Genomic DNA, 22,497 nt, shown 5'->3' with positions numbered 1-22,497 from the left:
TATTTAGTAATAATGGTTAGTCACTGTATTGAGTACAGGAACTCAATGCCACACTTGTCCACCAGAACATATAGAACATATAAAATAATTAATTCCAGTAGGAATCAAACCAATAACCATCGCGTTTGTAAATAAGAAGTACAATAATTCAATGCTTTTCGCTTTCTTCATCTGACATAATTCGTGTTAACTATGTTTGGTAAAAAAAGAGAAACAAATATATTAATTTCATTTCAAATTTAAAAATACAATATGGACTGCAAAAGACGTTATAAAAACAAAGTTATAACCAAAATTATAAACTTACCTTAACATGAGAAGCGCCCTCATATCTCGTGGTGAGAGCGTCACCCACCACCCTCAACTGAGGTAGTCGCCGCCAACAAACTCTAACGGAACAAGATCCCGACATGCCATGACACTTGCACACACGCTGCATACGACCACGTACCGCCTGGAGTTTATGTAAAATTTATTTATTTTTTTTTAGCTTCACGCTGCATCCCGCACAAAATGCAGCAAAATAGATTCATAAATGCTCGCATCTTTTGATTACTGATTCTTTTAATTACATTCACTAAAAAGTTTGATTCTTATCTGTGCAGAACCATGGACTTTAATATTCAATATAAATTTAAGCGGGATACCCTTAACACGTCATTAACTGGTCTTGTCTGTCAGATGGACAAAAAAGTGATCCTATAAGGGTTTCGTTTTCACCTTTTGAGGTACGGAACCCTAAAAGGAAAGCAAGCACGTCTGAACATTGTAATCGCATTGTTAAGACCATGTATAAAGACTTCCTAAAACAAATGTTCAGACAAACGTTATTCTGTTTTTATCTCTCGCATTTACCGCATTCATTCACGTCATTGATCCAATGGCGATGCGACAAAAACTATAATTATTAGTTCTCGGCGATCGCATCGGCCGGTTGATCGGATCATTGCAAAAAGCAAAGATGAAATACCATTTGTCAATGGCATAAAAAATATTTTTACATTTTTACCGAAACACCGGCTATGGCGAAAAGGCGAAAGACGCTAAAATAACCTTTTTTCACACATTTTACAAATTATCAAGAAAAAATTAAAATTGTAATATATTTGTAAGTAAATAAATAATTTCATTTTGAATTAGAAAATAAAAGTACTTTAAAAATATTGATATTGGTATTATTATTTTATCGATTGAATTAGTAATTAACTAAGAATACAGAACTCACCCTACGGCCAGCTTCGTTATTGTGTAAATTCATTATACCTTCATCGCTCTCTTTCTCTTCTTTAACATCCACAAAATCTCGACTAAATTTCTCCCCATATCTTATGTCCTGAAATTTTTAAAAATGTTCATTTAAATTAAATTTAACTAATATACTTGTATGCACTCGTTCCGTTAGAATAGATGCAGATTCAAAATCACAACTATATTAATTTTTCCAATCATGAGCGAATATTTTCCATGTCATTAGATGCTCTATTGACTGTTCTTTATTTTCCGCCTATGCTGGAACCAATCGACTCCAAATGGACTAAAATAAGAGGAATCAAACTTACAACCATGGCAGACATGGTCAGCTGTGCCATCTAAGGGTTGTACGTTTAATTATTTAATATTTTCATTTCCTCGCTCTAGTATCAACACAAAGCTCAGCCTAGAGTTTTGCTACTTTACAGTCAAAACCCCAAAAATTCGGCGGAACCTATAAATTAACGCGTTATCCCAAAAACATTAAATATTAATTTTAAATGGTATGGCTATCATAAAAATGTGTATACTATAAGAATGGAGATGACGAAAATCTCGTGCTATTTCGTACTATAAAAAGACTGCAAAATGTCACGATCATTTTTGATGCGTTTTTGATACAATTCCACGTATCTATAAACATTTAGATACGTGGAAAAGATAATAATACATACAAATGATCATATTTGTTAATATAAGGACATGTCAACCTGTGGTCACGTAGCAAATAATTGCTATTGATAATGTTACCTCGGAGCACCCGCCCCACTGCCAGTGTCTTGGAGTCCGTTTTCTCACGCGGGCGTCGCAAGAACACTCGTTGAGCTCTCCGCGGCTGCACGCGCGTGCCACCGCGTGGGCCAGTGCCGCGGCTGATAGGGCATGCACGAATGCAGATTCACGGGATTCTGGAATTAAATAACACTGATAGCAGCTTTTTGGACAGTTTCCTCCTTAAACCAGAACATTGCGATGTTTGAATGCAACTTCAACACAATAGAAATATTTTAGTTCTTGGAATTCAAGTTGTCAAGCGATGATTTCGTTTCATAATTACCGGCAAATGGATTTACGTAAAAGTACACACCGATTATTTTTTAATTTATTTCAAGACTGTAACTTAGCGATTTTTTTTTAATTAAAAAGTTCAGTGACCGACTGATTTTAGTATAACCAAAATAGTTGATCTGGCACTTTAAAAAATTGTTAGTCAAAACGGCATAATACCTTTAAAGTAAAGTATGCTAGGGACCAAGTAACATTGGTCCTGTTATAGATTAAACAAACTGAGCTCCTCCATCAACAAGTGCACCCGTGATCCCAGTAATCGACATTTAAAAATAAACAAGTTACATGAAGAGTAGAAATTCCTTGAAAACAATCTTGAAGTGGACGATCCAATATGTCTGACATGAAACATAGTTCATAAGGCGCCTTAAAAGTAAACAGGTTGTTTTAGTGACGTTAATTACTTCATGTTTTAAAATTTATTTTAGGATTCAATATTCATAGAGTGCAGTTGTTTAACATTATTACATTGGTATGTTAATATTTATTTTTCTGCTGCTACTACAACAATATTTTAGTTTTCTGAAATATATCAACAAACTTTAAAATTGGGATAGGGTTTAGATAAATAAAAATAAGGAAAAAATTTATAATAAAAATCATAAATAGCATCCGATGTCGTAATAAATTCTATTGGAGCATATTTATAAAAAATAAATTAGTAAAATACAAAAAAAATCCCAAAATACTAATAACTTAAAATTTCTGTGAATTCCACACTTTTTACTAAAATAAAAATCCAAATATACAACGAACATAGGTATGTTCGTAGGTATATCCGCAATAATCAAGGCTTAGTTACTTTCTCCGAAATCGTCGCCTCTATTGAACTATGTATAAACATTTCTTGAGTCGTTGAAAAGTCTAACTTCAAAGTAGTTCTCACTTAACACGTCTTTTGAAGAGTTGCCGATGTATGCAACCAATAATTATTTGAATATTTACAACTTACTTTGACTTGAAATCTGAGCGGAAATGAGTTTTACGATATGAGGTTGTATATGCCGATTTTGAGCTAACTGTAGTATTATTTATGTAATATGAAAAGAATATGTTGATTTTGCGTTTAAATTGTGTCGTGTAGTTGTTTGTCGTATATCATAATTATAATTGTTAGTTATAGAACATTTGAAATCTTATTTCTTTCGCTTTCTAAGTATAATTTTTTAAAGTACTCTCAGACTTGAGGGATACAGCATTAAGCGAATGTAATGTTTTTTTTAAGTTTAATGCTAATAGGAAGCCAAGTATTTAGAACATTTGTTTTAATAATTAAAAAAGTATTACAAATTTAAAATAACAATATATTTTTAATAATATATTTAGTACTTACTAAACTTAAGTACTCCTCCAAATATATCAGTGCTGTTTTCGACAGTGCTACAGTTCCAGCGGCTATTACGGAATTGGTATTGACACTCTTCAACCGCCTGTTGAGCACCTGTCTGTATTACCTACAATTAGATATAATTTAAATTATTTTATGCTTTCTTGTCGATTTCTGTTTTGTCCACACTTCAAATATAAAATTTCACTATTGACGGAATCCATAAGCGATACGGTTATGAAAACACCAAGAAAATATCTTTTATATTTTAATCCTGTACAAATAGATATTCCATAATATTTATAAAAAACCAGTTTTTGCACAAGATTTTAGTTTCCAATAATTTACAACGGCAAAACTTTGTAAACTGCGGAATGCTAATTACTGACCGTCGACATGAGCTTAGTCCAAGCTTTTAAGTTCCAATACCATTAAAACAAACAATTTATTAATACTGTCGTTTGCAATTATCCCATTAGTCGGTAAGGCTCATAAGTTTTATATTTTAGTATCGTAATATTGTTAACAAATATCGTTATTACTAGGATGAAATATTTCTTATTATCGTCATTATTATGTTTTTTTTTCTTTCTTTCTTTCTTTTATTCTTGCTTTTATTTGACATTTAGTAGATAAATAGTGGTAGTAAATTAAATTTTAATAGAATTAACATTTTTTTTTTAAGAAAACGTTAAATAAATCCCAATCGTAGCGCAGTGGCACGAGACTGCGACTGTAACGCAATAAATTGTGGATTCGATTCCCACTCGAGGACATGAATCCAGAATTCGACGGCAGTAAACCCATTATCTATATAATATAAACATTCCCCTCAGCAGAATATGAATCCCAGACATCGCAAGCCTGAACGATCTCACTACCAACCACACCATGATGAATTCATTAGTTACTTATCGAACCGAATGTGAATTAACGAATGTCAAGTCATAGGAAATTGATAAGAACTCTTTATCTTGCTTACAAATCTTTTAAGTGATTAATTTCGAAATCATCGATCCGGTCTTTCACAATTCTTGGAAACAATTAACAATCAATACAGGTTGAAATTTTAATTATCGATTATTTTTTACTAAATAAATATTAATTTTGTATGTTATTTTATACAAACTTTTATACTCTTTTTTTATAAAAATACTTTTATAATGTTATTGGCATTATAAAGTTATTTTTAATATGTTCTACTAATTAGTAAGTCGTAAAAAATATTAAGCTCAATTGTATCTGAAGAACGTCGTGGGATATAGGATCCCCACTCGGAGGAATAAAAACGTAGGCAAGGAACATAGGCAAATACCCGGCGTTGAGATCCACCACTCAACACGCAATGCCTGGATTCACAATTCGGCGGGAAGTGGGCAACGGAGTGTCTTAACACTAGCTTCCCTTTACCTATCCTGCCAGGATACAGCGTGAAGAATAAAAGAATAAAAGAAAAAAGAATATCAATAATCTAATAGAAAGTGTATCCCGTTTATATGGTAGTGTTGGGTAGGGTGGTTTCCGCCTGAAACAAAACATTGTGTGTTAAATAGCACTACTAAACGGAGCACTTCATCCACCAGAGAGCGGCGAGGATGTAAAAAAACCATTTCACCCGAGTTGGGATCGAATCTACTACCATCGCGTTTACTCACTACGCCACACTGGCCTTGATCAAAACTGATCTTATTTTTTCAATAATTATTCTTTCTTTCTTCTTTTTTCAATAATTTTCTTCTTAAACAATATACAAAATTTGAATTATGTAGTATTTCTTACCTGTACCATTTTATCGGATAACATGCATAACTGTTTCTGTCTCTCAACGAGGTAGTCTAGTCTGTGGCAACTTTCTTTATGTAGTGTAGTGGGAGTAGGGGTGTACGTTTCCAAAGATGTGTTTGACGTTTGAACCGGCCGTACTGGTGTTGCCAGATTCCTGAAATGGAAAAATAAAAAATTAGATTGAAAAGAACTCAACATTTATTTATAAAATGATATATCAAAATGTAATGTAATTAAATTATGTTTCAATATATGTATCAAAATCGAATTAAATTTGTGTAAAAGTGTTAAAGCACTTCCACGTTTTGCGTATAGAAAATCAGATCTAGTGACGTTATATCATATGTACATATCGGCAGAGAGAGAAAAGAAGCTTAATTAGTCACTTAAACATTTAGGTACCCATAAGACTAAAATAATATAGTGCATACAAACAGCCACTCCGCATAAGTAACAAGAATCACGAACGTATCTTAAAATTCAAGTGTAAACATTCTCAGTTCCAACATGGTCGGATTGCCGGAGCAACCAGCTAATTTGCTTGCCCTGCAACTCCTGAAGGACGAGTTCCGTACAATAAATAACAATGTTAAGCAACAATTCAAATGAAGTGAGCTTAGTTAAAGCACCCTCCTAACAATGCATGTAAGCTAAGGTAATTAGTCTCGAGACGTCCGCTACGAACGAACGCCGGCACTCCAATGCGAAATACCACTCGAAGAAAACAAAACTCGCTATTACCTACCCTCGGCTATTGTTTGAAAAATTCTCTATTCAAAACGGCCAATGGGAATGAGCGCGCCACAGTGCGTTGATTGGCCGACGACCTCCCTGTAGTGGAAATAAAAAGTGCTCGCGTACATACGCTGTCTCTTTTTGTCTTCGCGTTGTTTACGTTCCCAGTTTTTCGTTTTAATTGCAAGCATAAGAGGTAAAGGGTAGACCTTGAGTGCTGCACGTGCAGAGGTGGAAGCGCATTCAACTTGTTTAAATGGGGAGAAGGGATCTTGCTTATGTCATCCATGTTGGGGCACAACTAATGCCGTCTAGCTACCTACATTCATTATATGGGTCAATTAAAATTGAGTGCCTTTTCCTAGTTAACCACTCGTTTTCTTTGTGACATTTGTAAGTTTTATTGAAATGTAACTTCTATAGATACTTAAAAAATTTTTTTTTTTCTTCAAATTCAATCTTTATTGATTTTTTTCTTGCTCTCACGCGAATTATTCGGAAATGCAAGTACAAATAAACATAAATGTCATATAGTCTTTAGTTTTCATTGATAAACAGACTTTTTAACAAAAAAATATATACGAAACAATAATTTCTAAAGTGCATTCAACTAAAAATATCTTACGGTTAATAATGATTATATGGTTCTTTTGGACATTCGAGGGTAGGTAAGAAAAAGTCAAAAATATATTTTCATTTCATCAAAAATTTATATTGTCATAGACAATATAATAGCAAGCCATATTGACTATTAAATAATTGATTAACTATGGTTTTTTTTCATTATAAAGATACATTAATTAACATTATTACCTGCGATTCAAACCTTTTTTTGCAATTAAACCGCAATTGCTCGAAGCACTCTTATATTTCTGTCTCTTCACGTAGCGTAATGGCAACCGTTTAAATAATATAAGGGCTTTTAAACTGGGTAACTTCATTTAACGACCGTTTTCCATGGTAGAGGCAATAAAACAAAATATTATAATTAATCAGTGTTGCAACAAACGAAACCTAAATAGTTGCGTGTTAATGTGCAATAAGTTGGTAACACTGACTAATTTTGTAACCCACTTTACATGCTGTGATTTTTCTTTCGGACATCTTGACTTACGTATTTTTATTAGTATTTTAGTAGTGTTATTGTAACCTTTGTATGCTAAATACTGTAACATATTTTTCTTCACAACAATATATGTTTTATTCATGTTGTTGTCTTTATTATTAAAAACTGCAACAGATAATTCCAAAAAAAAAATTATAAATTAAGAAAATATACCAAAGGCTGTCGTGCAGCGGCATAGCGTCTGACTGTAAATACGATGAATTATTTTCTCGTTCAAGTAATAAGAATCCCGCCTGAACGTCTGCCGCAAGCCTAAGTTAGGTAGTCTTGCAAGGGACGTTTTGCTATTTTCGAACATTATCTCAAGCGGCCATGTGGTGCTTGCACTTTCTCAGGGACGGACACCAGAAAGACGTACTGTTTACCCTACCCAACCGGTGTCACTGAAAAAGCCAATTAGGTGAACTGCATTAACCTCAAATTTAAATAAAAAAGCTTCTTTGAGGTCTACTATCAAGCCACGGCCAATGTATAAGAGAAAATGCTTTCGCTTTTTTAGCATCTTGATGTATCCCTCAAATAGAGTAGGCAGAAAAAACCTGGGAACATGACGTTAAGACACTCCGTTCTTCATTATTACACTTCCGTTCCCTGATTTCTGAGGCATTGCGTGTTGAGTGGCGGAACTCAATACCGCCGTTTGTCTTGTTGCCAGTGCGGAAAAAATTAAAATATTCAATATTTCAATACATTTAATGGGAATAGAACCCACAATGACGAAGTTGGCCCGCGGCGTGCGAAGAAACAATAATGAAGCGAGTGAAAGTCAATCTTTCATTTCCAAGATTTCCAATACATTACTGTTGCTTTTTGTCCTGTTAACGTGCAGACGTTTAGAGCGTAATTCACGTGGTAGTGCGACTAGTAACATTGATAAACAACTATGTTTCTTATTACAATCCAATAAGGTCTTAAATATTATATTTTATTTAGATTCTTTAACCAATATTACAAAAAGTGACCCCTAATGACGATACAATTATTTACGCAAGAATGTAAAGGTTTATACCCATCTAGGACTTATTTAGATTATGATTTATTATTTTATACTTGACAGCTGAATTATGTAAAGCCATTTCACATTTCAGTCACGAAAAATGAGCAGAGAACGGGTAGCAGAGTATCTTAACACTAATTCCCTCTGGGTGCAAAACACTTATTTTTGTCTATAAATTTTGAATAACATATACATAAGTTATTCCAGAAGGAAAGTATAAAACGAAAAATATATTAACAGTACGCTCAAACCACTATTATAAAAAATATATATATCACTAAAATCTTTGTTACAGAACCCTCAAAATAACAATTCCATTCACACTTTGTCGGCATCTGGAAAAGCAAAAAGATGTCTTGACGCTTTTACCAGAATTGGGATTTGGATCACTGGGTTTTTAGTGTTGTTGCTTTTTTGTCTAGCAAGTCTCGTTTCTTTAAATTTTACTACGAATTCTAATGTATCTTCTTTATATAATGAAGACGCTGTGGTTTTAATTTTATGTATCTCAATGCTGAGGATGGTTATAACTTCGAATCCTACGCTAGATATTACAAGTATATATGTATACTAGCGGCCCGCTCGCGGTTTCACCCGCGTGAACTATGTTATTATTAATTTCTTCTCCATGGCTACGTCCTAGACGTCTATGCAAAATTTGAAACTCCTAGCATTTGTAGTAACGAAGTTTCATACAAACTTTCGACTCCAAAAACAACCCCTTAGAAGTCGAATATTGCAAATTCCCGTCTTAGCGAGCACCTACGTCCTATAAATAACTCCTATACAAAATTTCAGATTCCTAGCACATGTAGTTTCTGAGATTTCGTGATGAGCGAGTGACCTTTCGATTTTATATATATAGATTACTATATATGTACATACATATATCTAAAGTATAAATATTAAGCCTTCACATCACTTACCTTTTAGTAAATAAAAGTTGAAAAGTAAAATAAAATATAATTTAAAAATAACAAAACAGGATAACGGCATAGCGGTGGGCTTAGAGTTATGAAACTCCACTCCCCAATTTTTACAAATTTTTGAGACAATGCGTGTTTGTCGGCGACCTATTCTACGAGAGCAGAGAAATTAAAAAAATATATATTCTACCGTTTCTGTTCCTTTAAAATAAACTTCGACGAGAATATTTCAAATAGTATCCACAGTTACCCAGAATCGTAGCGTGACTAAATCTGTACAAGAGGGGCCTTTGTAAATTCGTGACGCGTGAATTGATGTTTTAAGCGTCCGTTTCCGACATTTACCTGTTGGCTATTGAATGTTGGGATAGTTACATATATATTTTAGTTTTTTCATAAATAGTCTAATTGTATTGTATATGTTGAGGCCGTCACGGCGCACAGGCGGCGTCTCGCTATAAAAGCGATCGTTATGGGTTCGAACTCACAACTATTATTTTTACCTAATCGTAATTTAAAATAAATTAGAGGATGTAGTATCTAAGGGTGAGGGAGTATTTTATAGCAAAACAAAATGGCCATTAGATTTTTCCAAAAATTGTAGTTACAATGAATTAAATTTTCAGTTACCAGCTCATATATTTCAAAAAACCACTTCCACCACTGAACATACAACTCTCCAGAATTCGAAGGAAAGAGAAGAATGGAAGTGTCTTAATGTGAAAGACGGAGTGTCTTATCAGTATATTCCCAGGTTCCCTCTTATTACCCGGCTATATGGAAAGTTAAAAAAATATAACTATTAAACCAAGCAGAACCAGGACAATAAAAAACATACCAAAAATCTGTGTCAAATAAATTAAAAGTATAGTAATGTATGTAGCAGAATGACATGCAATGTATCAGTAGTTGCACCTGCAACCTCCACGTGCTGACTGTGTTGTCCTTTTTAAATATTTCAATATAAGATCTCGTCGTATATTTAGCCTAAATGACTTTATCACGTCGAGGAAGTGATTGTTGCTTAACTTGTGGCAACATAATGATAACGGATTAAATTTAGTTCTGTAAACAAGCCTGAGAATTTACCTTTAAAAATATACGCAACATTCAAAAGATTAATAATATGAAACTGAAGTTTGAAACTTTTATAAATTCTACTTCCCGTTTTTGTATAGCATCGTTTTAATTCCTTTTTTTTTCGAACATGAGGTTAATGCTGTTAGCCCTATTGGCTTTAACAGCGACACCGGTTAGATAGGGAAGAGGGTACTCTGTCTCTGAAGACATGCAAGCACTAAGTTGCTGCCTGTGAAGAAGTCGACAACTGTAAGGGCGCCCCCTGCAATGAATTCCTTAATTACAGCTTATCATAATGAAGATATAATGTAGTTTAATATATTAGAATTCAAATAACACTTAAATATATTGTCCTATCTTTTCTTATAATTTTTTTATCATCACAAATAACAATTTATATTATCTTGATTATCATGATTTATCAATCATATATGTAAACGTCAGGCAAATTCACGAAAATTCTTCATATCGCTTAAGCTACTTAGAAATCTCTTGTGTTTGTGAAATTTTGATTACTTCTGGGTTTTTACAAGGATTTTAAAGCAAGGAAAGACCAGAAAAGAAGTCTCGTTCATAAACCACCAATATTGACTAAAATAAACGAAAAGTAACAAAAAATTTAAATTAGGTTATCGCTTCCTGTATTATTGTATTGATGGAGTATGTGGGGATGATGAGTAAGACTGAAAAAAATAGACCATCTCTATGTAGGTTTATTAACCTTTACCTTAATATATAGATAAATTATGAATAAAATTCAATTCCTACAAATTGTATAGTCTATGAGAAATATAATATACCAGCTCAGGACGGTTTTCAGGAGGCGCGGGTTCGAATCCCGCTACGTAATTTGTATACGTTTATTAATTTTTCTTTTTTTAAGTGTGGAATAACACTTTAATAAATGTTACAAAAATAATATTGAAGTACAGGCTTACACTCTAAGCGGACGATACGTAGAACGGAGTCACTTATAACTACTACTTCTCTCAGCCTACTCTCCTGTATGCAGGAGATGCTTGAAGAAGAAAAATACTAAATAAATTCTAAAGTTTAAAGCATACTCAATATGAAAACAATTTTTCAAACTCCAAGTTAATGCTATCCATCTACATGAGTGATACTTATATGCTACATAAAAATAGTACTAGAGTCATTCAAAGTTAGTACTGATTCAATGATACTTTTATTTGCCAGACAAGCTATCTACATAGTTAACGAATATTATGTTAATTTATGTAGATACCGTAGTAGTTTTGACTTCAACATTTGAATAAGGGAGTAATTATAATTAAAATATTGTTTATAAACAATTAATAAAGACTTTTAGATCATAGCGAGATATATAAATATATCTCACTATGATCTAAAAGTCTTTATACAGATATCTAATCAATCAATCAATCAATCAATCAAATCAGCCTTTTCGGGTCCACTGCTGGACATAGGCCTCTCCCAGGGTGCGCCAAAGTTCTCGATCCTCCGCCTTCCGCATCCAGTCAAAGCCAGCAACCTTCTTTAGGTCGTCGGTCCATCGAGCTGGAGGGCGCCCTACTCTACGTTTGCCTATCCGCGGTCTCCACTCAAGGACTCGTCTGCTCCAGCGGCCATCGGTCCTTCGACAGATGTGTCCAGCCCATTGCCATTTCAACGTACTAATTCTGCGAGCGATGTCGGTAACTCCGGTTCTTTTCCGGATAACCTCATTTCTGATTTTATCCTTCAAAGAGACTCCGAGCATAGCTCGCTCCATAGCACGTTGGGCGACTTGGAACTTGTGGACTAGACCGACTGTTAGTGTCCACGTTTCGGCACCGTAGGTCATTACTGGCAAAACGCACTGGTTAAAGACTTTTGTCTTTAGACATTGCGGAATAGACGACGAAAAGATGTGACGTAGCTTGCCAAACGCTGCCCAACCCAGCTGGATTCTTCGATCAGCCTCTTTCTCAAAGTTGTTTTTACCAAGCTGGATAGTTTGCCCTAGGTATATATACTCCCGAACAACTTCAAGAGGAGTGCCGTCCACGTATATCGGTCCCGATATGACATGCTCGTTGAACATGACTTTTGTCTTGCTCAAGTTCATACCGAGACCGACACGCCGCGAAGATCCATCTAGGCTCTGCAGCATCTCGGCTAGCTGTTCCAGCGACTCTGCTACGATTACAATATCGTCGGCGAATCTGAGGTGCGTGATGTACTCGCCGTTTACATTGACTCCAAAGCCGGTCCAATCCAGGGTTTTGAAGACATCTTCCAATGCGTTGTTGAATAGTTTCGGGGATATAACATCACCCTGCCTTACACCTCTGCGCAGTTGGATCGCCTTGGTTTTACTCTTCTGGATTTGGATAGTCAATGTAGCAGACGTGTACAAACTTCGCAGCACCTCGATGTACCTCCAATCGATATGGCATCGCTGCAGTGCGTCCAGAACCGCCCAGGTTTCGATAGAATCAAAGGCTTTTTCGTAGTCCACGAAAGCCAAACACAGCGGTCGATTGTATTCTTCAGTTTTTTGTACTATCTGCCGAACAGTATGGATGTGGTCTACGGTGCTGTAGCCTGATCGAAACCCGGCTTGCTCTGACGGCTGGAACTCGTCAAATCTGCTGGCGAGACGATTCGTCAGAACTCTGGAGAACAGCTTGTATACGTGGCTCAAGAGTGAGATCGGTCTATAGTTCTTCAAGAGAGTTCGGTCTCCCTTCTTGAAGAACAGTACCACGTCACTCTTGCTCCACGTTTCCGGGGTTTTACCATGATGGATAACGGAATTGAAGAGGCTTGTCAGCACTTTCAGGACTGGGGTGCCACCTGCTTTAAGGAGTTCTGTAGTAATTCCGCCATCGCCCGGAGCTTTGTTGTTTTTGAGCTGTTCCAAAGCCGTCCTAATCTCACCGAGGTCAATATCAGGGAGCTCTTCGGTGTAATGGCGCATTAAAGGAGCGCGCTGGTCACTAGCTGTGGGTTTGCTGGGTTTCCCTGATTTCGACGAGTACAATTGCTCGTAATAACGCTCAACTTCATCGAGTATCTCAAACATAGAGGTAACGATTCTACCATCCTCTTTTTTGAGTTTGGTGATATGAGGCCTTCCTAAATTGCGAGCGAAAACTTTCGATCCCCGATTCCGCATGATCGCATTTTTGATAGCGCGTGTATTTGAGCGACGGAGATCGCGACGCGTCAGCCTTCTGATGGATAGGTTTAAGGCATTCATATCTGCCAAAGACGGTGGTGGCAGTTCTCTTCGTTTTCTCATAAGCTCGAGTGTCTCAGCTGAGAGTTTCGAGGCGTTGACTCGTCGCTTTGGGGGGAAATATTTGGCTGAGACATTATGCAGCGTTTTGGCCAGATCATCGGTTCTTTGGTTAATGTTGCTAGTAGTTTCCAGTGCGTTGAATCGGTTTTGGAGTTCGGTCTGGAACGTTTCGGAACTATGTGTAACTTGAAACGCCGATGGTCGGAGAGTAGACTTTATCATTAGCGTTCTTTCAGCTTTTAGATCGATATTTAGTGTGCCTCGTACGAGTCGGTGATCGCTTCCGGTATTAAACCTATTGATCACTGAGACATCACTAAATATGTGCCGTTTATTCGCGATAATAAAGTCTATCTCGTTTTTTGTTACACAATCGGGACTTCGCCAGGTCCACCTCCTTTGGGGCTTCTTTTTAAAGAACGAGTTCATTAAAAAGAGCTCCTGGGACTCGAGGAAGTTTGCCAGCAATTGCCCCCTTTGGTTCCTATCGCCCAAACCGAAGGGTCCAATGTGTGATTCTCCACTTCTTTGTACTCCCATTTTAGCATTGAAATCTCCCATAACAACGCTGTAATGAGCCTTCGAGGTGTTGTTGAGGGCTTTAGCGATGTCTTCGTACATTGCTTCAACCTCATCGTCAGAGTATGTCGAAGTCGGCGCGTATACCTGTACAATTTTCAGGGCGTATCTGTTAGATAATTTAAGGACGAGGTATGCAACCCTGTTCGACACACTACTAATTTCTACAACATTGCTAATGAGAGATTTGTGGACCAAAAAACCGACTCCTCCTTGGGAAGCTTGCTCACCTTCGCGGAAGTAGAGCATGTGGCCTGACTCCAGGGTTATCGCGTCCTCCCCCTTTCTTCGGACTTCAGATAAGCCTAGAATATGCCACTTAATGTGACTTAACTCTACTTCTAGTTCAGCAAGATGTTCGTCCAGTCTCATCGAGCGTCCATTGTACGTTGCCAGATATAATCGTTTTAGGTAGCCTGCCGTAACCCGGGGATTCTTAGCACCCCCTGACCCTCCGATACCACAACCGCTACCGTAGTTGGGCCTAGCGGGTCTGCCGAGAACTGGGGGCCTGTTTTTACTAGAGGCACTCATGGGATGAAAATGCCCATACTCGCCGCGCTGGGCAGGCGTGTTGGCGAGCGCAGTTTTTTTTTTTTTTTTTGTGTAATAGAGGAGATGCTGCTGCCCATCCCTCTTAATTTGTCCCTTAGTCGCCTTTTACGACACCCACGGGAAGAAATGGGGAAGTGCTATTCTGGCCCGGCACTTCACGGGATACAGATATCTAAAGCAATTTATAAATTCGTAAAGATATAAGAGAGAAAAATACTATACTATAAAATGAAAATCTGCTAATTTATTAGATTAAATAATACATACCTACTCAGTAAAATCGCAACTTCATACAAACAAATGTGAAAATTTAAATTTATGTTTTTACTTTATACTTATGTTTCATAGATATAAATATCTATGAAATCGAATCTTTTGTATTCGTGAACATCTGTATAATAGTAGATTAAATATATCTTTAAAACATCGCTATACTCTACTATCAAATATTAAAAATAATAGCACGAATGACACATATTTTATCTTCTGATATTTTTTATCATCCTCACAACGAATAAAATAAAAGAATGCACTACAGGTTAATATTATAGATATATTTTGAAGCCGCCGTGAAGCTGCGAGTGCGCGAGTGCGAGCGTAAACGCGACGGTTATGAATTCATCTCCTAACCTCGCTCGGGGTAATGGTTTATTTTCATTTCCTTGCTCTTGTAAGAAGAGAAATGACGACGACGACGACGACGTTTAGATACGCAACGAAACACGTAACGTCTCGAGAATTGAGCGGGATATGAGAAACGGAGTTTCTTAACACTAGTTTCCCCCTGCCTACTCTACTAAATGTGGGATACAGCGTAAAGCTAAAAAAGGAATATTTTATTGAAAAAAAAGCGGCGTTAAATTCCGCCACTCAACACGCAATGCTTCCAGAATTCAGAGGAAAGTGGGGAACGGAGTGTCTTAACACGAGGTTCCCTCTGCCTATAGTGCGGTATGCGGGATACAGCGTGAAGCTGAATATTTAATTGAACTATTCAAAATGATTACACTAATCAACCCTCGGTTTTTACTTTCATACGTCACTGCCTGAGTCACAGGTGTCGGCTCGCCCCTTCAATTGCTCGGTTATACGTGTTTGTACATGAATATTGACGCGCATGAATAACTTATTGGGTTGGAACGCGTTTGATCTGAATTAACCGTCAGTGATTGGCTGTGCGAAAATTGTAAAAGCTTATTTGGTTGATTTTTAAATTAAAATTTAACGTTTTATTTTTATTTTCAAGATATAGTTAGTGTAATGGGATTTGCAGACTATATAAGGGACAAAACACTCCGTCCTCCACTATAAACTCGATTTCGAGACATTGTGTGTTAAGTGGCGAAATTCAATTCAAGGACGAGAAAATAAATTTTAATTCATTTACGCCACAAAAATAGATTTTTTTATTTTATACTACCTAAATGAGCCATACTCCATCGTTTTTACACGATTGATTGATATAATAAAATGTGTGCCTCGCGTCGCTACAGGCCTAGTACTTAACAGAGTTCTAAATCGGATAGTAGGATATAAGGCTAAAACTGTTACAAACTAAGTATAATGGGCACTTGACTTGCTTTACTTCTAATTTTAATTCTCTATGAATTAGAAACGTTAAGATCAGTTGTAAAACGAATGAGGACATTTAATATTAACTGTAAATAGGTATAATTAAAGTAACATGCATTATTTAGGTTCACTCTATATTCCGCAAATATAGAGTGAAGGGTAGGCAGAGAAATCCATGTAAAAACACTTAGTTCTCCATTGTCGAATTTTCGAGATTCGGAACTCAACTTCTTGTTTCTTTTTATCAGAACATCAAAAATTAAACGAACTCGAGCCTTCGCTTCTTGTAATCCATTCCAGTGTTAGTCAATTAGACTTTGCAATATTACTTTTGTAAAGAAAGTTAAAATTTTTGTAGGTTACTAATTTTTTTTTTTTTAAATTACTTAATTTTCACTAGTAGCTTAGATTTCTCAATGATATCACTATCCAAAACCCGCTCAAAAAAAATTCTCTAAATATAAATTGTGTAATTATACAATAAATAAATAATACATACAGATTATTATATTTTTTTTATCTAATTCTCTATTCTACATTTATAAATAATAAAAGCAATGTTGCCTAATGACGAGAACGTGATGGCACTTCACACTTCGTTGTGAGCTTCACTGGACTTAGAGAGACTGATTAAAAACAAAAACTTCTAATCTAGAGGACTGTGACGGCCTACATGTATTCTAAGTTGGTTAAGTCAATAAAAGAGGACTCTGTAATTGGATGGGTTGTCGTTTTGACATATAAACTTCTATAAAAATATTTGGCACGAATTCTAATTCTCTAGAAACTTGTAGGTTCAAAATTATACTATACAATTTTGTGTATCTAACATATTTTTTTAATGAAAATGTATGTTGGTATAGATACTAACCTTAGTATATACCAGAAGCGACCAGTGTTTGGATATAAAGGAGGCAAATAAAAGGAAATCGCAGTTAAAATTGTAATGAACCGTTATCTTGGTAATAAAATGAAAAACCTATAAACACTTTATAGAAAAAAATAAAAATCTCATGAAAATGGATTTTATGTGTTATAAAAGCTCCATATCGGGTAAAGCTTGAAAACTGCTGCCACCAGTCAATAGATGGCGTTAGGTGCCGTATATTTTATTGTTTCTTGTACTTTAATGATATTATAAAATGAATATGGTAAATTTATGAGTTTAAAAGTTTATTGTAAATAACAAAGTCGTGTTAGGATTATGCAACATTGTAAAATTTTACGCCTTCGATATTGCTCCTGAATTTTATATTAAAATATATATTTTTTAGCTTTAGGTACGTACTCTATATCGCATGCATAGGCAGGGTAGTCAAGAAAATATATATTTTTTTAATTTTATGAAACTAATTATACGTTCAAATTTAAATATATTATTTAAATTTGAAATTTTAATTTAAATATTTTAATATAATTATATTTAATTCATATTTTTTTTATAAAAATATAAATCAAAGTATAATTAGACATTATAGTATAATTCTTAACTTTTTCCCCACTCGATGCATATAGAGGGGTAGGCACAAAAAACTTAACTTCAACACACTGTTCTTCGCTTTCCACTCGAATTGGAAACATCGAATGTTGAGTGGCGGAACTCAACACCGTCCTTTATTATACCAACGAGGGGAAATGAAAAAAAAAAACATAATATCATATATTCCGTGGCAAAGTAAATTGTTATTTATTACAACATTTAAACCCTACAATTTGAGGTAGTGGCTGTCGTGCCAAGTCTGACCTTTGTCCGTGTCACAGGCTAAAGATTACGGTGTGTCTAAATTATGGCTGGCGGATGTTTTGTATTATTTATTGTTAAATGAAAATGTTGAATTTACTATTGTCATATCGTGACTCACGTACATATATTGTCATGAAATTCAGTTGCAAAACTTTTGATATTGAAGTAAATATTAATAAACTTTTCTTAGTTATTAAAATATGAAAATATTAAATGAAAAATAAATGTAGAGGGAATAAATGATTATTTCTTAATGTTTTAATTTCTCGCATCAAGGCAAAAACCTGGCGTGGAGTTCTACCACTAAACACGCAATGTCTCAAAATATCGACGAAAAGTGGGGAAAGGAGTATCTTAACACTACGTTCCCCATTCCCACCTTGGTGTATGCGGGATACAGCGTGAAGCAGATTTTTTAATTTAAAAATATTTTTGTTACTTTTGCATATCTTTTGATGTCAGAATCATAATTGTTTAATATAAACTCATAAATAAAAATATTGTAAATATAAACATTTCTTGGAATTAAAATCGAACTCCGACTACCTTATACACAGACCAACTACAAAACAATAATGGTTAATGATTATAATTAATGAGAGAAACTATTACGCCACAGATAAAAGATTTCAGTATGTACACTGTACAGTCCAAGCATAAATTATTGCTGACAGTTTTGCCAGCAGCTAGATTGTTTCAACATATAAATCAAATGTGAATGGAGAGGATTTACTAAATCATTATTTTGTTACTGAAGTACATCAGCATAAGTTTATTTATACGCTTCATCTCAGGAACTCTACATAGAAACATAAATAGATACGTACATACATACATATATACATTAGAACTCAACGTTCACATGCGTTAGATAAGTTACTTAGATAATAACAGGAAGGTTCTTCTTCATACGGTATCCCACATATAGCAGGGAGAAGGTACCTGGGAACTTATTCACTCCGTTTCCTTAGAGACGCTTTCTGCCGAATTCTAGAAGCATAGCGTGTTTAGAGCAAGAAAATAAAACTTATAAAAAAACCATTTCCACTAGTGAATATTGCGGACCATAGTGAAATTTTATCATAAAAACAATCAGCTTCACGCTATATCTACGCTGTATGCACACAGCAGAGTAGACAGAGGGAACCTCGTGCTATAAGACACTCTGTTCCTCACTTTCCGCCGAATTCTGGAGACATTGACGACACCAGAGCGAAGAAATGAATAAATTGAGTGGGGATTGAACCCACAACCAGTCGATTTTGCAGCACATTTTGTGCCCCTGCACCACGACTGGTCTCTCTCTATTTTTCATGACATCTATTTTTCTTAGTACTTAATTATAATGAGAAGCAATTAGCTAACGACATACCTTTACAGTATACACCTATTATAAATAACAAGCATTTTACATACACATGTAACCAAATTATCCAAAATAACACGCCAATAAATACAACATTGTGAAATTCAACACTTACTAATTATAGTAGGAACGACGATTCATCAAAATAACGCCTTAATAGTAGAGTTTGAATAATTAAAACCATCGCCACATAGAATTTAAATGTTGTAACGAAATAATGTTTCATAATTAAGTATTTGTTTAGTGTAAAGACACTCCGTTCTCTACGCACGCACGCATATACCTATATAACAATTATCTACTGGCTTTGAACTTGAGAAATAAATTTCTCTTAGTAAATATACTTAGTAAACTAAGCATGTTTTTGCAATTGTTTTAAAAGTAAGACATACGAAATTTAAATTAAATAGACACTCCCGGTCCCACTTCTCCTTTCCACTAAATTCTTGAGGCACTGTGTGTTGAGTGGCGGAACTCAACTCCGTAGCGAGTAGAGAGAAGGAAGTAATTTAATATTTCATTCCCCGAATGGGGAAAAAATCCTCCATTTTAATCCTTAATTTTATTAAATATAGTATTTTTTTTTTTATTAAAAGCCCTTACTCCTAACAGGGCAGGATAACCTTAACCTGCCCTGAACTAAAAATGTAAGAAGCTAATAAAAATAATATTTTCACAGTACAATATTGTACATAAGCTTTACTTAATAGAACCCTACTGTGTAAAAGCCCTTATGAGCTTGACGAAATGAAACCTATCATTTCGTTTGTTTCAAATTGATATTTATTGCGGCAAAGTGAAAATTACTAGAATGTTCTTTCAATAACTTGAATACAAAAGTGCCAATTATATTAAATGGTGGATTAATTGGACTGTTGATTCTTATTTCTTTTAAAATAAGGTATAAAATGCTTTGCAATTTAATCATTGTAAGTTTAGTTAAATAAAATCCCATTAAAAACATAAACGTGAAATGAGACCCAAGTTAAACATTAAGTAACATCGTTCTTGACGTGACAAAAGAACGGGAGATCTATATGGGTACCGAGCTATGTGTCCAATCAGAATCAAATTCAAGCTCTAAATTTCACTTCACATTTTTTACAGATTTTATACTTGCTAGCTTGCACTGGAATATTAAGTTGATATTTAGTTTGGTGCCTGGTGATAAAAATAGCCAAGTCATATTTAAAACTTCAATGAAGAGCTCAAAAGTAGCTTGAAATTGAAGTATCAGCTTTTTAACTTGGCTTGACGCGCTGGCGCGTGTTTTGATTTAAGAAATGCGTCGTTTACTTCAAGAACTACTATAATATTACAATATATATTGTCTTAAGTCGAAAATGAATCGTAAAGAAACAATTTTATAGTAATTTCGCATAACTTTGTAAATGTCTTATGATGATTGATAATAGAATAAATATAAATATAGAATAAATGATTACAATTTATTTGCTACACGAACTATTCTGAATCATAATTTACCTACTTTTATGAAAGCGCATAATTAATTAAATTAATGCTGAGTGCGGGATACAGCGTGATGCTGATTAAGCAGACTAAATGTATTGCATTACAACAATATAACGTATTTAAAATTAGTTCTGAAATATTTTTTTAATTACACATCTACGAGTATATTGGTATTTAAATATATATTTTTTTATTTTACTTTACTTTTCTAAACTTATAAACCTAATTTTGCCTTTCCAAACGATTTATTAAAATGTTTCTAATATAAACATTCCGGCATTTTATTCAATAAAGTAAATAATTATATGCAATATGAGAACATGCTTGAACTGCGCAATATTAACATAAAAACTATTACTTATAAATGTAGTAAACAGTTGTCACCGATTAATGCAACTCTGTATCGAATCAGTTTAGTAACGGAAATTGTTTTCCTATAATAAGCTCTAATATTACTAAGATTATTAATATAATGGCAGCTATAATATATGTTCTTTGAGTAGGTATAATAAAATTACTAAAGATAATAAAAAAAAAACATTTAGAAATCAAACAGGAACATGGAGAGAAAATTTAATTTTTTGTCACCTAGTTGTATGAATATTAATAATATGTTATGTTCTAAAAATTAATAATAAAGTATGCGAGTTGTTAAAATTTTAATTCAAAAAATCATCTTAGGTATATACTCGCTATCACCGATTTCAACATAATTACCTAATTTAACCAACCAAAGGAGTTTCTAAACAACAGCACAAGTCGTTAACAAAATTTTCTATAAGTACGAGGTAGATTTACAAAAGATCTTTTTTAATTATAGAGTTCAACGCATCGAAAAACATTCTCAAAAGCAGTACAAAAGGTATAGAACTTTCCCATCTGTCATAATTTGATGGATCGCTGTGTGTATCGAGGATCGGGTTTCATAATTTTTTTGCGTCCTTTTTAATCCGATTGGAGTCCTCGATTAAATAGTTCAAATTGTCTTCATTATTATTATTTTTTTATGATAAACAAATTATTATTAATATATTATGACGTAAATATTAAGATTTTATTAATTAAACTAGCGACCCTATTGCGGCTTCGCCCGCTTTTACTACTGGATTATTCATATAATGCATGTTTGCAAAGCACTTAAGATAATGTGAAAATTAACTAAACCCTAATACAACCCGCATTTTCGTAGTTTCAATAAGGATTTTCCAATTGTTTTACACAGCAAGGATTTTTTAGTAGGTACCGTAATTTTAAATCTGTGCTACTAATCTTTTCAAGTACTTATTAAAATATATTTAAATTACTACTTTTAGATAGTTTAATGACATTGGCATCTAAATCTTCGTTGCTATAAAGGCAGGCGGGTTTTTTTTTCGAGCTTGTGGTTAATGCTGAAGAGGGTATTCTGTCCCTGATGAAAAGCAAGCACTACGTGGCTGCCTGTGACGAAAATTAAATAGAATGCATCGGCCGGGAATTGAACCCGGGCTGCCCGCGTGGCAGGCGAGCATTCTATCACTGAACCACCGATGCGTGTAAGGCAGGCGGGCGCGGCGGACTCGCTTGTATAAGCATAACATCGCGAGGCGCGTTTCGCAGCAAGGATTTTTTGATATTGTAACAACTTCTAAAGTACTTATTAAAA

At 34.7% G+C, this 22,497-nt stretch overlaps 1 protein-coding gene across 6 annotated transcripts in view; it reads right to left on the bottom strand.

Moving 5' to 3' along the window:
• LOC146535207 (protein Wnt-4-like) overlaps positions 1-22,497 on the bottom strand; it is a 68,196-nt gene that overhangs the window by 4,142 nt on the left and 41,557 nt on the right. For 2 of the 6 annotated variants that reach the window (XM_085191915.1, XM_085191917.1), the window contains exons 2-6: positions 5,426-5,585; positions 3,653-3,773; positions 2,002-2,159; positions 1,226-1,333; positions 308-454 (exon numbers count right to left, since the gene is read on the bottom strand). In XM_085191915.1, coding sequence (XP_085048041.1) covers positions 308-454; positions 1,226-1,333; positions 2,002-2,159; positions 3,653-3,773; positions 5,426-5,585 — 694 coding nt within the window. Of the gene's footprint in view, positions 1-307; positions 455-1,225; positions 1,334-2,001; positions 2,160-3,652; positions 3,774-5,425; positions 5,586-5,862; positions 6,130-6,979; positions 7,116-22,497 lie in introns of those variants that run through there. The other 4 variants (XM_085191914.1, XM_085191916.1, XM_085191919.1 and 1 more) reach the window with 4 other exon arrangements.

Source organism: Heliconius melpomene, chromosome 10 (assembly GCF_056956725.1).
Source record: "Heliconius melpomene rosina isolate 202511_hmr_F chromosome 10, ASM5695672v1, whole genome shotgun sequence".
Lineage (NCBI taxonomy): Eukaryota > Metazoa > Arthropoda > Insecta > Lepidoptera > Nymphalidae > Heliconius > Heliconius melpomene.
The sequence above is the reverse complement of the archived record's forward strand: the minus strand, read 5'-3'. Positions and strand labels throughout refer to the sequence as shown.